The 15,001-nt window shown below is 49.0% G+C and overlaps 1 protein-coding gene across 4 annotated transcripts; it reads right to left on the reverse strand.

Moving 5' to 3' along the window:
* Positions 1-6,382: 6,382 nt before the first annotated feature.
* NR4A2 (nuclear receptor subfamily 4 group A member 2) lies at positions 6,383-14,616 on the reverse strand. 4 transcript variants are annotated; one of them, XM_040229111.1, is made up of 8 exons: positions 14,382-14,609; positions 12,563-12,686; positions 11,214-11,901; positions 10,305-10,434; positions 9,727-9,890; positions 8,634-8,836; positions 8,061-8,239; positions 6,383-7,934 (listed from the first exon to the last, which is right to left on the reverse strand). In XM_040229111.1, the coding sequence occupies exons 3-8, from the start codon at positions 11,886-11,888 to the stop codon at positions 7,678-7,680; spliced, it is 1,608 nt and encodes a 535-aa protein (XP_040085045.1). In that variant the 5' UTR covers positions 11,889-11,901; positions 12,563-12,686; positions 14,382-14,609; the 3' UTR covers positions 6,383-7,677. The 4 variants fall into 4 exon arrangements, 3 of the variants coding, with proteins under 3 accessions (XP_040085045.1, XP_040085043.1, XP_040085044.1); XM_040229109.1 differs by having other exon boundaries at positions 11,214-12,079; XM_040229110.1 differs by having other exon boundaries at positions 11,214-12,079; positions 14,374-14,609.
* Positions 14,617-15,001: the final 385 nt, after the last annotated feature.

Below are 15,001 nucleotides of genomic sequence, written 5' to 3' on the forward strand. Positions count from 1 at the left end.
AGCAGTTATGCACTGTGATTGAGGAATCTCAGTAACCGTGGAAGTTACTCATCTGCCATTTGGTTCAGCCTCATCTGCCATTTGGTTCTGCCTTTCACGTTGGCCTGAATCTTCAAAGGAATCCATATCCCGTCAGCCTGGAGATGACAGCACCCCTTTGGAAACAAGCCTGCCTTCGAAGCTCCTTAGAATGAAATAACAGGGGAAGTACTTTTCTGTGCCAATGTTGTGGTTTTTTTCCCCTTTTTAAATTTCTTTCTGACATAACTTGAAACTGCTGTGTGGTCCCCATTAACCCAAGGTTTCCCACACCTAGCCACACTCCCCTTACATGTTCCTTTTATTATGGCTTCAACATCCAACTTTCATCTTAGACCTGCCACCTCACCCCACCCCCAGCCTCCTTTATGTGCCCTTTCTGTTTGCTCTTATTGATCACTTCTTTTTCCTCCAAGCCCATCCACATTATTGTTGGCTCCCTGGCATCCTGCCTTTCTAGGGCATTCTAGTCCTCTCCTTCCCATCTCTACTGGCCTTCAGTTCTAGTTCTCTGATTAAATAAATCCTAAGACTTCCCTTCTTTTTCCATCCCCTCAGTCCCCACTTATCTGATCTTTCTCAGTATTTTCACTGTCTTTACCCATCCCTGTCTCTACCTATTTTCCTCAAAAGCTTTGCTTCTTTCCTAGTGTTGGGCAATAAGTGAAAAGACCAGGCACATGGTGAACGGACAATGGGAGGGTCACTCCCCTACCCTCTCTCTGGCTTCCCCCAGGAGACTTCACTGTTCACTCTCTTCCCAGGTGCTAAATGACAGAGGGAAAGGAAAAGGAGTGGCTTTGTGGGCCTGTCTTCTGGTCCTTACAAGGCCCCAACGGGGCTCCAAGCACTTAACCAAGCCAGAGGATAAAGAAATGTGGGATCTTGGTGCAGTTGGGGAGGAGATGTGGAACAAAAAATAAAATATACAGAAAAGTGAAGACTAACCACAAAACCACAGTGCTGAAATTTCCTTATCAGCATCTCTCAGTAAAGGCAACACCCCTCCTTCACTTCCGGCATAGACGGGTCCCTCAGCAGTGGCTCTCAGACTTTTTGCCTGAGACCCACATTCATAAATACAGTCTATACTTGTGGCCTATCCAAAGTTTCAGCCAACAGTGCTTAGACATTTTACCCTTCGGCTATTCTGTGCAAAGCACTCGTGGTTGCCTGTCTGTTATTATATTTCTTTGAAAGAAAATTCTGATCGCAACCCATTATATTGATTTTACAAACCACTAATGGGTCAGGACCCTCAGTTTGAAAAACACTGACCTACTTGTAGCTTACCAAAGTCCTCTCTACATCTACCTCTTACCCTTTTCAAAGGTCTGAAAATCTGAGCTCTTTAACACGACCTTCTCTTAGCAGGAGTAGTCCCTATAGAAGCCCTTCTAGCGTCCGATGGAGTTCCCACACGCGCAGCTGCCCCTCGACCACCCTCTACCGCCCTGTGGAATCTATCAGAAACTCTGACATTGTTTGTTAGGACAGGTGGAACGTACCCTGGAAATTCAAGTTGCTCTAAAAACAAGTCTAGATAGAAATAGGAGTAAGAGAGATCAACCGGGGGAAGAAGAAACGCGGCGGAAAGCGTGGAGGCCAATCTCTCCAAGTATCTGGGTCCCTGCTCGGCTCTATGTCAGGTCCAGCTGAGCACGACAGACCTCGGCTAAACCGAGCAGACGGCAGCCAGCACCCCGCAGTCGCAGTCTTCAGGGGAGGAAGAAGGGCTCCCGCCGCAGGCAGACTGGCGGACCGGCTACCCTGAGGCCCCTTCAGGCGCCGCAATCCTCTGGCCACCTGACGACTCGCATCCCCCAGCGTGAGGGCCCAAGGCTCATAACCTGTGGTGCCAGGAGACCTGTAAACAGAGCAGGATGCGCACAATCACTCTTCCCAGCTTCGGAATTGAGAGCACACGTGCGGGGCACACAAGTGCGGCGGGTGCGGGGCGGGGGAGGGGGACGTTCCCGGGTCCTGTGGCTCGCAGCGCGGGTGCGCCTGACTCGCGTCCCGGCTCCTCTGCCACGCCTATTTGTGCGCTCCACAACTAGGTGAAAAGGTTTTCCCCAGTGTGAGGGTGAATGAACGCTCCAGCCCCGCTCACAACTAGGGGAGACCCAAGGCTGACCACTGATCTGTGGGTGCAACGAAAGCCGGGGGGCACGCTCGGCCGCACGTGCTCTCCCCCGATCGCACGGGACCTGGCCACGTGGCGACTGGAACCTGTTGCGGTCTCCGGCCCTGGGGGGACACGAACAGCTGGGAGAGAAGGTGGGAGCAGCTGGGAGGGCAGGCCAGGAAACGGAGGAAACAGAGTTAACCCGGGCGAGTTTGTTCTAATTGGTCCAGGGCTCCCAGGACAAAGTCTCCTGGTGCAACCGGCGGAGTCAAATCCTGTCTCCAAAATGCAGCGGGCAGAGCTGGAGCGCGTGCCTACCCACGTTCGCATCCCCGAACCACAAACAGACACGCATCTCTCCAGTAATCCTGGGACCTCAAAATCAGACCACGCTGGGGGAGGGGGGCCTAGTGAGAAGGCGTGGGGTGGGGAGTAATCGGCTGGAATCTCGTTCTTCGGAGTTCTCCCGCCTCTGTCTGTTAGGCAGGGAGCGCACGTCGCGGCTAGGAGATAGGGGTGCAGCCACTTCCTTACGCCCGTGGCGTGGGGTGGGGTCCCGCTGTCATGCTCCGCGAAGCGCCCTCGGACGGAAGCGGGAATTTCCCTAAAGAAGCGCCAAATTAAAGTCGGAGCAAAGATCCTGCGAGCCCCAGCTGTCGTCTCCAGCCGTGCTCAGGAAACGGAAAGACCGAGTGAAAATGGGTTTAAATGACAGCCTCACCATCCTAGATGGTTATGCGTAATATCCAATTTGGGATTTCTGGTAAAATTCAAAAGTAAAAATGAAAATAGGGTTTGCATGTGTCTGTTTTATTATTAAAAAACGAATTACCAGAAAATGACGGCCCTGTTTGAAATTCTTATCTCGCTTCACTAGTAAAGTCAGCCAGTACCGACTGAACTGACTGAACCCAAAAAAACGCAGTTTCGCAAAACGCTGTCCCCTGGTTGAGTTCTGCCAGATGCACAGAGCTAGGCAGAACGTTTCCTCGAAGACTGTTGCAACCGGATGCGCTCCTTTTAGTCGTGGCTGAGACTCATTTCGGGGTGGGGGGATGGGTCGGTTGACTGGGCGTTGGCTGGGACCCCAAACTCCATCCCTCCCCCGTGGGACTCTAAAACCGAGTCAAGTCCCACTCGCGATGTGCACAGGAGACTTAGACAGCTGAGAAATTTCCAGGCGCGCCCACTCAGTGATAGTTCTATTCCCGAATGAATAGCGGGCACAGGTGTGGCTGGAGGAAGCCTTAAAACCCCTTTCGGAGGAGAATGTTTGAGATACTTACTCTCAGACCTCTTGTTCAGCCGACAAAATAATACTGGGGGGAAAAAAAGTTTTTAGATCCGCAGGACTAGATACCTTCTCTCCCCCCCACCCCAACCTTAACAGAACCTGTCTCCATTTTTGAGGTGACGGCGGGCAACACGGCGTGGAGACAGAAACAAGCACCTCTCTCACATCGAGAAGCAACGCCGGCCCGGGGAGACCCCAGCCCTCACTCTCCGCGCGCCGCGGCGCCGCGGATAAAAAAGGAAACCCACGCAAATACGGAGTTAAGCCGGGAGACGGTGGCGCACAGATGCGCAACTCTGGAGAAGCTTGGAAAAGTCGTGGTATCGCTATCCGGGATAGGGCCCGGGGCGATGGATATATACTCTTAAAACTTTGACCAAAATATTACAATGAAATGAAACTCTTCCTTCACAGACTTTGTATCTTGAAAGTGTTCATTGCCGATGCCTAGGTTTAAAATACAATTAGATAATTGACTATTAGCGTTGAAGCGCAAATAAAGCCAAGAGAGTCTCATAGCAAAGTGAAATTGAACCTTCAAGCGACATTCTTAAGTTGGCAGGAATATCTGCTTCTCCTTGTCCAGCTCCTTGCACTCTGAGAATCAGTGTCCAATAAGACTTATGACAAGTTTTTTTTAGTGGAGGGGGCACATCGACTCTCGAGGGATGGAGTGGAGCAGCAAAAAGAAATACACAGGATAAGGTCGTTGGGCGCCGCTGTCACTGCAGGGTGCTATCAGCCTCCGGGACCAGGCTATCTCTCTTGCTAGAATCAGGACCAGAAATTCAAACACTCTTTCCCTCTCTGGATCCCTTTCCGAAAGCGCCAGGTCGGATCGAGAGACTTCGGCAGTCGCCTGGACGGAAAAGAAGCGGAGCCCACCAAGTAACTGGCTGTAGCACTGCTCATGCGTGTTTGGTATTAAGGGCAACTCTCCATAAATGCAGGGCATTCTAAGCAACCCCTCACCGTGGGTCTAGAAACTGTGAAGACTAAACAATCAGACCTTCTTTCAGAGCTGAGAAGTGTCTGGTCATGTCTTCTAACAATGATAAGTCTTTCACTGCTGAAACGACACACAACAACTGAAATTCTTAAGGGGACTTGGGAAGGGGAGGGCAATACGAAGCCCCCAATGTAAAGTTTTCATCTCTTTCTAGAGAAGTTCCACACAACGTCTGTCTCTGGCAAAACAGCGTATCTGTTGATTTTCCTGGCCTTTACTCCTAGAAAGACCAAGACAAGCAAGTCCTCAACCTCACGGATCCCGGAAGCAGCGGGAGAGATACCTCCGAGGCTCCCCCGCACACCCCGGTGCGCAGCGGGGAGTTGGAAACGGACTCGGTAACTGTGAAGCAGAAAAAGCACTAGCCACTTTTCAGTTTAGGAATTACGACTACATATACGCGGAGCCGGTTCAGTCTGCAAGCGGACACGGGAGAGAGTCACCCCTCCCTCCTTTCACCCCAAATTCTCGGGAGGCGCACTACCTGATACCCCATTGGCCTTGGGTGATGCGCAGCCGCTGCCTTAAGGGAGAACCTGCAACAGAGTTCGCTTCTGGGTTCAACTCTGGAGGATTCCGAGTCGGGATGTAATTGTCTCCGGGCTGCAGACACCTGGGAGAAGACTGCTGACGGCTCTGTAGACTCCTAGCATTTCTAAAGAGCTTTCTCTTTCTCTCTGCTTATTAGTGGGCAGAAGTTGTGAAAAATAAAAGGAAATGGCAAGCCTCATCTTTTCAAGAAAGCAAGGGCGTCAAACATTTCGCTTATTTATCTCTTTATGTGGCCACCAACTTTTGCCTCTCAGAGTTACCTGTAGAGAAGCGCATCACGTGAAAATAACCTCAAATTACCACGGAGACCTGCCTTCTCTCTATTACTCGACCAGCAAAACATGTCTTTAAAAAAAAAAAAAGTAAGCAAAGGTAAACTAAAAATAAAACCTGAGAACTCTCCTGGCAATTTACTAACTCTGCATTTTAAAAATAATAACTCTTTTTTGTCAATTTCAGTGACCAAGAGGCCATCTGTAACTCACTAGGATCAAGGAAGAAAATCATCCCCATCCTACACTTTCCAGAATTTACGACTAGCTGGACCTCCAGGTTACTGAGAGGAAGCTGAGACCAAAAGTGATCTTACTACTTTTTTTGCCAAAAGTTAGTGCTAAATGGAAGCCTAGATACTGTGGCATAGTTTGTTTGTACCTAAAAAGAACCAGGCTCTGACAAATAAATATTTTATTCTTTATCCGAGAAACTTTTAAGACAGCTATATTATTCTAAGACAGCAAATTGAACCTCATCATTATTCACTGAAGTAGGAAAAAAGTTGTAAGAAATGTCTTTACTGAGTTCTGTTCTATGCCAAAGACCACTGACCCAAAGGGACCAAAATGCTTTCCTCTTCCTCCAAGACCCTTTACAAGGAATTGGAAAAAACCAGAGATTATATACAATACACTTCAAATCCGTGTAGACTGAGTCTTAAAAAGATACTTTCTAAACATTATGCAAGACAAAAAAAACCCAACAGGACTTCAAAACTGGAAAAGTTCAAATGCTATTGGGTCTTTTGAACTTCTCCTATGAAAGCTGCACTTTTCAGAGCAAAGTTAATAGAAGAGTTTGCTTTCAGAGTAAAGTTAATAGAAGAGTTGAGATATTCTCACCTGATTCTGATAAATGCATGCTGCCACACTGGAAAGTTCTGGTTAAGGAAAAATGTTGTTTTGAATTCTCTGGATAATTAGTTCAATTTTCCAGTTCCTTTTGCCAGAATAGGTCTAGGCTGTCAGTTTGAAACTCAAATGTTGAATAAATGACCTATCCCAAATCAATCTCCAACTCTGTCTATTGTATATTGCTGTTTAGTAATTATTTTTACCTAACCCAGAAAGAAGACAAAATTCTGTTCATTTACATAGTTTATTGTTGTAAACATTAAAATTGTCTTTCTCAAAGAAAGAATTTATCAGGAAAAAAAATCAGCATCTCTAACTGTCATACACCATAGAAAAAAAGGCAGTGATTCATATCATGTGCCATACTGGAAATATACAAAGAAAAATACTACAGAATATGGCAATATTAAAATTCTTACTCAAACATAAAATAATATATTAACTGACAATCTTAGACGTTAAAAAAAAATTCAAAGTGCTCAGTAATTTCCAGGGAGTTATGTATATTATAAGCACTCTGGAAACGGTCAAAGCTGCTGCATGCAAGTTTTGTTTAGCTTTAGACAACAAAATAATCCAGATATAAACTTTCTTTTATCAACATCAACGGTACATACAACACTTACAAACAAGGAATGTTGGACGGTGTTACAAACACTATGTGTCCCTTTTGTCAGGATTTTCTGATGTGTAATACTTGTGCCCACCTATTTTACAATTGAGAAAATGTTTAAGCTCAGGTAACTACCAATCTTTATAAAATCTAACAGACTACATAGTGTCTGAAATACTATTTATATAATATAGACATTACTGAAGTAGCAAGTGCCTATAACATTTTCAACCTAGAATCAACATGCTTGTCCCTTTTTTGTGTAGTTCTTTTTTTTTTTTTTTGCAAACACACTTATCTTTTAGAATTTGTAATATTTATTCATAAATAGGCACAAAATAATTTAAAAAGCCAAACTGCATTGGATAAATTTACAAGCCTTTGCCTTCTTCAACTCATGCCACCCACGTAACATTTAGTTTTACTATATATTACAGCTTTCTTTACAGCAGAAAACTTTGAAATCTTTTAAAGGGCAATACTTGTGGGTCCTCTTACAATGTGTGTGTGTGTGTGTGTATGTGTATTACATTTATTTTAACTGCAACAACCAAATGTGGCCAAATGTTTTCCGTCACACATTAGCAATCTTCCTTCTGAACAATAAAATGATTTTTAAACTAATAATAAAAAGTTTATACCACAGTACTGTGTGTAGTCCGTGTTCTAAATCCAAGATGCCCGGGAGCCAAAATGCCCTTTCAGGTTCTGCCTGCAGGTTAGGAAATAGCAACAGTTTTTGTTTTTTTGTTTCTGTTTTTTTCTTTAGGAATCAAGGGTCAGGGTGTATGGAAGGGGAGGGGCTGACTAGAGCTGAGACAGCTCAGGGGGATCTCTCTGCCCTTGTCACTTGCTCCCTCTGGACAGTTTTAGGTTTCTTTCCAGTTTCTCTGAAGTGCATGGAAGGAGGTCTTAGAAAGGTAAAGTGTCCAGGAAAAGTTTGTCAATTATTGCTGGTGGTGGTACCAAATCTTCCAGTTTCAGGTAGAAAATGCGCTGTAGCCCCTGTGTGCAAAGTGTACGGAGTTCTGGGAGCTTCCCCAACAGTTTGGACAAATAGTTGGGGCGGTTCAAGCCCCCATTATTGAAAGTCACATGGTCTTTGAGACAATTTACAATCTTGTTTTGTAGCTCCTCCACTCTCTTGGGTTCCTTGAGACCGTGTCTCTCTGCAGAAAACACAATCAGAAACAAAACAGGAATGCACTAAGCAGTTAGCTAGCTGACAGGACCAGGGAGGATCGGCGGGAAAGGAAAGTTCAGGAGGAGAAATGCCCTGTGCCTGTGGTACTGACCTGTGACCATAGCCAGGGCAGCAATGCAGGAGAAGGCAGAAATGTCGATGTTCATATTCTGCAAGTTGGAGGAGAATTCAACAATGGAATCAATCCATTCCCCAAAGCCACGAACACATTGCAACCTGTGCAAGACCACCCCATTGCAAAAGATGAGTTTACCCTCCACTGGGTTGGACCTGCAATTAATACCAAAGAGAGAGAGGGGAGAAAAAGAGGGAGAGAGAGAGAGAGAAAAAAAAAAGGCTAAACAACTAATTACTTGAAGAGCAATAAATGAGGGATTTAAGAGGCACCTAATTACCCAAGAGTTAATAAAACGTAGACCAGTGGACCTTGAAAGGGTTTAATTTCATAACAATCAAGAACGCCCCCTATCCCACCTCCATTCTATTGATACAAGGCTTCTATGCTCACTGCTTCCCTTCTCTTCCTTTTATCTATTCCCCTTTCCTTCCTATCTTCTCTTTTATTTCACATCTGTTCTTCTCTCTTTCTCCCTCCACCCCTTTCCCCCTTTTCCTCTTTCTTTTCCTTGATTCCTCTCTTCCTTCATTCCCAGCCTTCCATTACCTGTAGGCTAATCGCAGCACAAATAGTTCTAAGAAAGCCGATTCGAAAAGCAGGTCTTGGTCGGCTTTGGGCAGGTCAGCGAAGCCCGGGATCTTCTCTGCCCAGCCCCTGATGATCTCCATGGAGCCAGTCAGGAGATCATAGAATTGCTGGATATGCTGGGTGTCATCTCCACTCATCTGATAGTCAGGGTTCGCCTGGAACTGGAATTTCATTTTAAAAAGCACTTAATGAGGTTCTCTAAAATATATAACCCGTGAAATTGCTAACCTCATTTCTAGTAGGGGAGCCAGGTTTTTATAACAATTAAACCTCTCTCTGACCAGTAAGGAAATTAGATGTTCCGGGGCAATTAATTCAATTAGGGATGGTGCTATGAGGTCGCTGCTTTAAATATGTAAATTACCATTTTCATACAGACTAAATACAGTGCCAACCAGCCCTGGGAAATGTTCACTCTTATCTCCACAAAACAATTGACACGTTAGTATTCATGCCAGTCCCGGAGTGGGTCTTGAGCAGAGTCACCCTTTGCAAATCTTCATAAAATTGCAATGCAGTCTAGGTTGCCCGGCATACTTCCTCCAATTAAAGTCCACACATACCTCATAGCTGGGGTAAAAGAGGAATCTGACCACTTGATTCCCCCACCCACTGCCATTCCTGACACCCCCTTGCTTCCCCTTCCCCAACCCCAAGCAGGTGTCCCTCTCCCTGACAGCACCAGAGAAGGTGGGGGTTCAAGCTTCTCCTTGGAGGACTGGGGTAGAACCCAAATGGGGGCTTTTGCATCACCTCTGGTTTGGGCATCAGAGGCATTGGTGTGTTGAGTATGTGTGTGCACCCAGGTACTGGGGAGGAGCCTTAAAGAGATCTGACCACTGTGGCCCATCTTCTTTTCCTTCCCTTGCCCTGTCTTATGTCCACACCCCCAGCAACACCATCCTTCTTCTGTGGCCCTGCCCAGAGCAGTGAAGCCAGAACCTTGCATGCCTCCTCTGTCCCTTGGGCCTGAGGGGTTACTGACAGGTGTGGGGAAGGGGTCCTGCCCATCTGTCGGTTTGTCCAAATGAAACCCCCTCCAGCTTCTTACCCTGGAATAGTCCAGGCTGGTCATAGCCGGGTTGGAGTCGACATGGGCCCTGACGAGGGCACTGATCAGACTCACCGGGGGCGAAGGGGGAGAGGGCTCCTGGGGGCTCTTCGGTTTGGAAGGTAAACGACCTCTCCGGCCTTTTAAACTGTCGGTGCGAACCACTGCAAAGGAACAGTCGGGTGAGCGCGACTCCCCCAAGCGGGACCCAGCTGCCGCCTGGACCCCTCCCCAGGGAAGGCCACAGCCACCGGGGGCACCCCTGCATCGGGCAGCGCAGGGGCCCACTGCTTGTAAAGACTTTACTGACGAGAAGCATAAAAAATGTGGGGTTGTTTTATGTCTTCTTCCAAATGGGTCGTATAGTTAAAGGCGAGGAGGTCCCGGCGGCTTTCTCTTGGGCAGAATAGGCTGGCATGCAGCTGCCTGGTCATAGAGGCCAGAGGCGGGTGGGAGAAAGCCGGAGAGACCCTCCACTTCCCCTCGCCCGGCTCTGGGAAGTAGAAAGCAGGGTTAGGATAGGGGCAGCAGTTTCCCAAAGGCGAATACTGGGGAGTGGGCTGTTTGTCCCAACCTACCTTCTTTGACCATCCCAACAGCCAGGCACTTCTGAAACCGGCAGTACTGACAGCGATTCCTGCGCCGCTTGTCCACTGGGCAGTTTTTATTTGCTAAACACACGTATTTCGCGTTTTTTTGCACCGTGCGCTGCAAAAGGAGATAATATAGGCCGGGAAAAAATTTTTTTTTCTCTTGAAAATCCAACAATTCAGGGAATCCAGGGACAATTTCTGAGAGGACAGGGTCCACACTCCCTCATCATAAACAAACACATACACAACTCCTTATGTTTCCCTTTTTCCTTTCTCTCTCTTTTCTTTCCCCTCCCCCAGGGCATTTAACAGAAGAAAATTGATAGCGTTAACATTTGAGCTAACCTTCCGCTCCTTGCTGTGTTTTATATGCCAAGAGAAGGAGAAGGAGACGCTCAGTAAATACAAATTCGTGGGCATTCATATTATTTACATTCCTTAGAGACCTTCTCTATTTAAAATGATAAGATTATTCAATCAGGATGGCGAAATAAAGAGATCACTTAATTTGACCACAGGGAATTCTGTTCCACTTGGTTAGCTCAGACACGGTTCTCTGTCCTAACCAATTTCAATCTGAACCAAGAAGACAGCTCCTAGCACATGCAAATGACCCTCTTCCAGCTCAGCTCCAGCAACTTCAGACGGGGGGCGGCCAGGGTCGGCCTCGCGAGGAGATGCCACCCCGGGTCTCCCCGCCTTCCTACTTGCCCTTCTCAGGCACCCAGAAACCCCCGCCACAGCCCAGGGGCGGAGGCAAGGCAGCTTCCAAGGACCCAGGGAGTCGCCGGGGACCAGTGAGGGTCCGCAGCCTGCGCCCAGTGCAGCAAGCACTCTGAGGCTCTGGGCAGTAGGGGGACCCTACCTGCCTCCTCCGTCCCCGACCTGGCTCACCTTAAAGAACCCTTTGCAGCCCTCACAGGTGCGCACGCCGTAGTGCTGGCAGGCCGCGTTGTCGCCGCACACAGCGCACAGCCCTTCGTTGGAGGGGGAGCCCCGCGACGGCGGGGAGGGCACCTGCGTATCGAGCAGCTGCGACGCGTGGCCGATCTGCAGGCCGGGGAAGCCCATGGATGCGGGCTTTCGGATGGGGTTGGGTACGGCGAAGGTCTGCCCGTCCACCACGTGGTGGCTGCCCGCTGGCTCCGGGTTCATGGGGACGTGCAGGGGCCCATCGAAGCGCATCTGGCAGCTAGACACGGGGGTGCCGGGGGGTGACTGCTTAAAGGAGAAGAGGGAGAGGCGGGAGACCGGCGTTTTCCTCTGTTCAATCATGTGGGTGGTGGCCACGTAGTTCTGGTGGAAGTTGTGGAGGGAGCCTGGGTCGTCCCACATGGGGCTGTGCTGCACCTGGAAGCCCGGGGTGGTGGGCGTCGGGGGCGAGGAGGGCTTGTAGTAAACGGACCCGGGGTGCGGCATCATCTCCTCGGACTGGGGGGGCAGGTGGCTGTGTTGCTGGTAGTTGTGCATCTGAATGTCTTCTACCTTAATGGAGGACTGCTGTCCGGACAGGGGCATTTGGTACAAGCAAGGTGGCTTGACGTCGTAGCCTGTGCTGTAGTTGTCCATAAAGGTACTGAAGCTGGGGAGAGAAGTGGTGGCAGTGATTTCAGTGTTGGTGAGGTCCATGCTAAACTTGACAAACTCTGGAGTTAAGAAATCGGAGCTGTATTCTCCCGAAGAGTGGTAACTGTAGCTCTGAGAAGCGGGGCTGGCTCCTTGAGGCGAGGACCCATACTGCGCCTGAACACAAGGCATGGCTGGAAATGAAACAGGGTAATATACACTCAGCCTGGTCAAGTGAACACTTTCTCCCGGGCTCGGGTACACCTGGAGCTACACCGGCAGCCCACAGCGGTCAGAGAACAAGAAGGGGCGCGAGAGGAACGGCGGAGAGCGCGATTACTGCGGATCGGAACAGTGCGGGGCAAGGAAAGGCTGACCCAATAAAGTCCCTGAACTGGAAAGTTATTAGGGTCTCCATTCCCGGATATTTCCAACGCCTCCCCCTTCACCCCTTTCAGGAGCATTCCCGTTCCCAGGAGCCTTTCCTCTGAAGCTCGAGTTCAGCAAGCTCAATCCAGAAATGAAGTTGAATTGCACAATGAGAAACTTGTTCCCGAAGGCGATGGGTTGGGGAAAAACTTAAGTTGCAGGGTTTGCGGGGAAAGATCGCTCGCATTGCCCTGTTTCTTGACGTTTAAGGAACTCAAGGGAGGGGGAAAAAATGAAGTGGCACTAACCTTCAGCCGAGTTACAGGCGTTTTGGAGAAAATTAAAGGTGGACAGTGTCGTAATTCAATGAAGGACAAAGTTTCCAAGATTTTTAGAAGAGCAGTGGAGAGCCCAGCCTGTCCGATCTCCTCCCTGAAATGAAAACACAGGAAGCCTTAGGGTGAATTTCTGGACTGATTTGGCTGGACATCTGTATCACTAGGCAGGCCCGTCTGTGCCCTTCTTGATTGTTTAATTAGAAATTACTCTGTAGCCTTTATCAAACTTAGCAGTTAAAATGAATGTGTAAAAGAGATGGCTGGAAACAGAAAAGTTCACCCATGGACTGTGTTAATCTTGGCAGAGAGAGGATTCTAAAGGAGGAAAGTTATTCCATGTACTTAGTTAATACTTATGATGAAATAAATTAGCCCCTTTGCGGGGTATGTGTGGGGCGGTGGGAGGGAGTGTCATTTCCATTTTAGTTTAATTCAGAACTAAATAAGAAGAAACTAGGATTTAATAAAACACAGCATTGGAACCTTCTCCTGATTTTTCCCCCCTGTGGTGAAATTGGCTTTTCATCTAGTAGAGGGTAAGGAAAGTAGAAGTCAAGAATATAAAATGTAAAAACAATCTCTCCCTCCACCCTTAGGAAGGTACAAAATGTTAGTAAGGCCTGGGGAGCCCTGAAGGCAATCTGAATGGAAGCGTCTGGATTTCCTAAGAGCTTCTGACTGAGCACTGGGTTTGGGGATACAGGTGAATTGGCATTCACTTTTCCAGGAAATGTCTTTCATCTTTAATGGCCAAGGGGCGGAAAGAGGGGACCATATTTTGTCAAGAGCATCTTAGCTGAGTTGCAGAGAGAGGGAAATACTGCTTATCCAATATTGGCCCCAGTGGTAGAAGCACCTCTCAGCATAGCAAGCTGAGCACCTTCCCTATCCAGCCTTGCACAATCTGCCTACTTGCTGGAACAAGGCATTCTTCTGTCCTAGTAATTTTCAGATGTTCCCACTTGGAAGGCATTCTAGAGCATAGACAATTTTATTACTAATGAAACAGAAAGCCAAACATCCAAGTCTCTTTTCCTCCCCCACCCCCCACCCCCGTCATAGTCTTGCTTCATGGAGGAGGGAGGGTAGCCAGAAAAAGTAGAAAGAAAGGGACTCTTGACCACCCCCCACCCCCAGCCCTTGACAGATATGCCTGTGCTGGATTTTAACCCTCTGGTAACTCCGCAGCTTCATAACTAGTCTAAATATTCTGTCTCTCTCTCTCTGTCAAACTCACAAACAAGCGCGGCACACGTGGAAACCAGAAATTTTCAAGCAACTTAATAACAGGTCACTCTACCAACCACCTCTCCTCACTCAACAATACCCAGGAAACACGGGCACGCTTGTCCAGCCGCGGTGACACAGTTCCCAAGCAACACATAAACTGAAAAACTCTGTCTCCCTGTCACCTTCTGGGCCGCATCCAGGCCCCTCTTATACACAGGACTTGGGAGTCTACGTATCCAAAGACCTAAATCAATTCCGCACCAAGAGCAAACTTTGCGCACATTTCCGCGGGCAAGTCCGCAGCTCCCCAAACTGTGCAAGCTCCCTTCACGTCCACCAATGAGGAGCCAGGAAGCCTCTGCGGGGTGGCAAAGCAGGAGTTCCGACAAATGCCCTCTGGAGCTGCGCACACCTACTCCCCATCCTCCGGCCCTAGTCGCGCTCCACGCCTCCGGCGCCCACTTCCAGAGAACCTGCACCAGACAAACGGAAAGAAGAGACGTGCAAAAGAAGAAAGAAGGATAATAGAAGGAGAGCTGTGCCAGCCGCACCTACTCACTTAGGAGTTCTCTGCGTCTCTCTTCATTCATTCAACTCGGCCGAAGTGTAGTTCCCTCCGGGAGTCTGGGTGGCAGGGTCGGGGAGGGGTGGGCGAGAGGGGCGAAGGGAATCGCGGCACCGAGAGCGGGGAGGGAGCAGGGGAAGGCGGCCGGCTGGGCAGGCGAGCGGGACCGCGGAGCTTAGCGCGAGCCACGGGGCGGACTGGCCCTGGCCGCCAATGTGCCTTTGTTTATGTGGCTCGCGCTGCCGCTGCCAACATTCACCTAAAGTCTCCGCGCGTCAGCGCGCGTCAGCGGCCCGCCGCCCAATCGCCGCGCGGCCGCTCTCCCCAGACTCTTGGCCAGCGCTCGCTTTGGTATATTTCCGACCTGACGTCACGAGCAGGGCCGATTTTAAGGTGGGAACTGTTCAGGGTTCACCTTGGTAGCCAGCTAGGTTTTTTTCTTTTTCCGAAAGAGGTGTGACCTCTCCACTCAGGTCCGCGCAACCCGCAGCGCCTCGACATCTCACCTCACCTTCCCCCCATCACCCCCCCCGCGCCATCGCTGCCGCCCGGCAGCTCACACGTGGGGGAAGGTGCAACAAAAGCCCGGCGGAAGGGAACCCAAGCGTGGGCCA

This window comes from Oryx dammah, unplaced genomic scaffold (genome assembly GCF_014754425.2).
Source record: "Oryx dammah isolate SB20612 unplaced genomic scaffold, SCBI_Odam_1.1 HiC_scaffold_27, whole genome shotgun sequence".
NCBI lineage: Eukaryota > Metazoa > Chordata > Mammalia > Artiodactyla > Bovidae > Oryx > Oryx dammah.

What these genes read in the sequence shown, in the direction of transcription:
- NR4A2 (XM_040229109.1), bottom strand. Translation starts at nt 12,077, where the DNA reads ATGCCTTGTGTTCAGGCGCAGTATGGGTCCTCGCCTCAAGGAGCCAGC. An exon ending in GTGCTGCGATTAGCCTACAG is followed by an intron (nt 8,240 to 8,633) that starts GTAATGGAAGGC and finishes TATTAATTGCAG; the next exon opens with GTCCAACCCAGTGGAGGGTA. An exon ending in TGCCCTGGCTATGGTCACAG is followed by an intron (nt 7,935 to 8,060) that starts GTCAGTACCACA and finishes TGTTTTCTGCAG; the next exon opens with AGAGACACGGTCTCAAGGAA.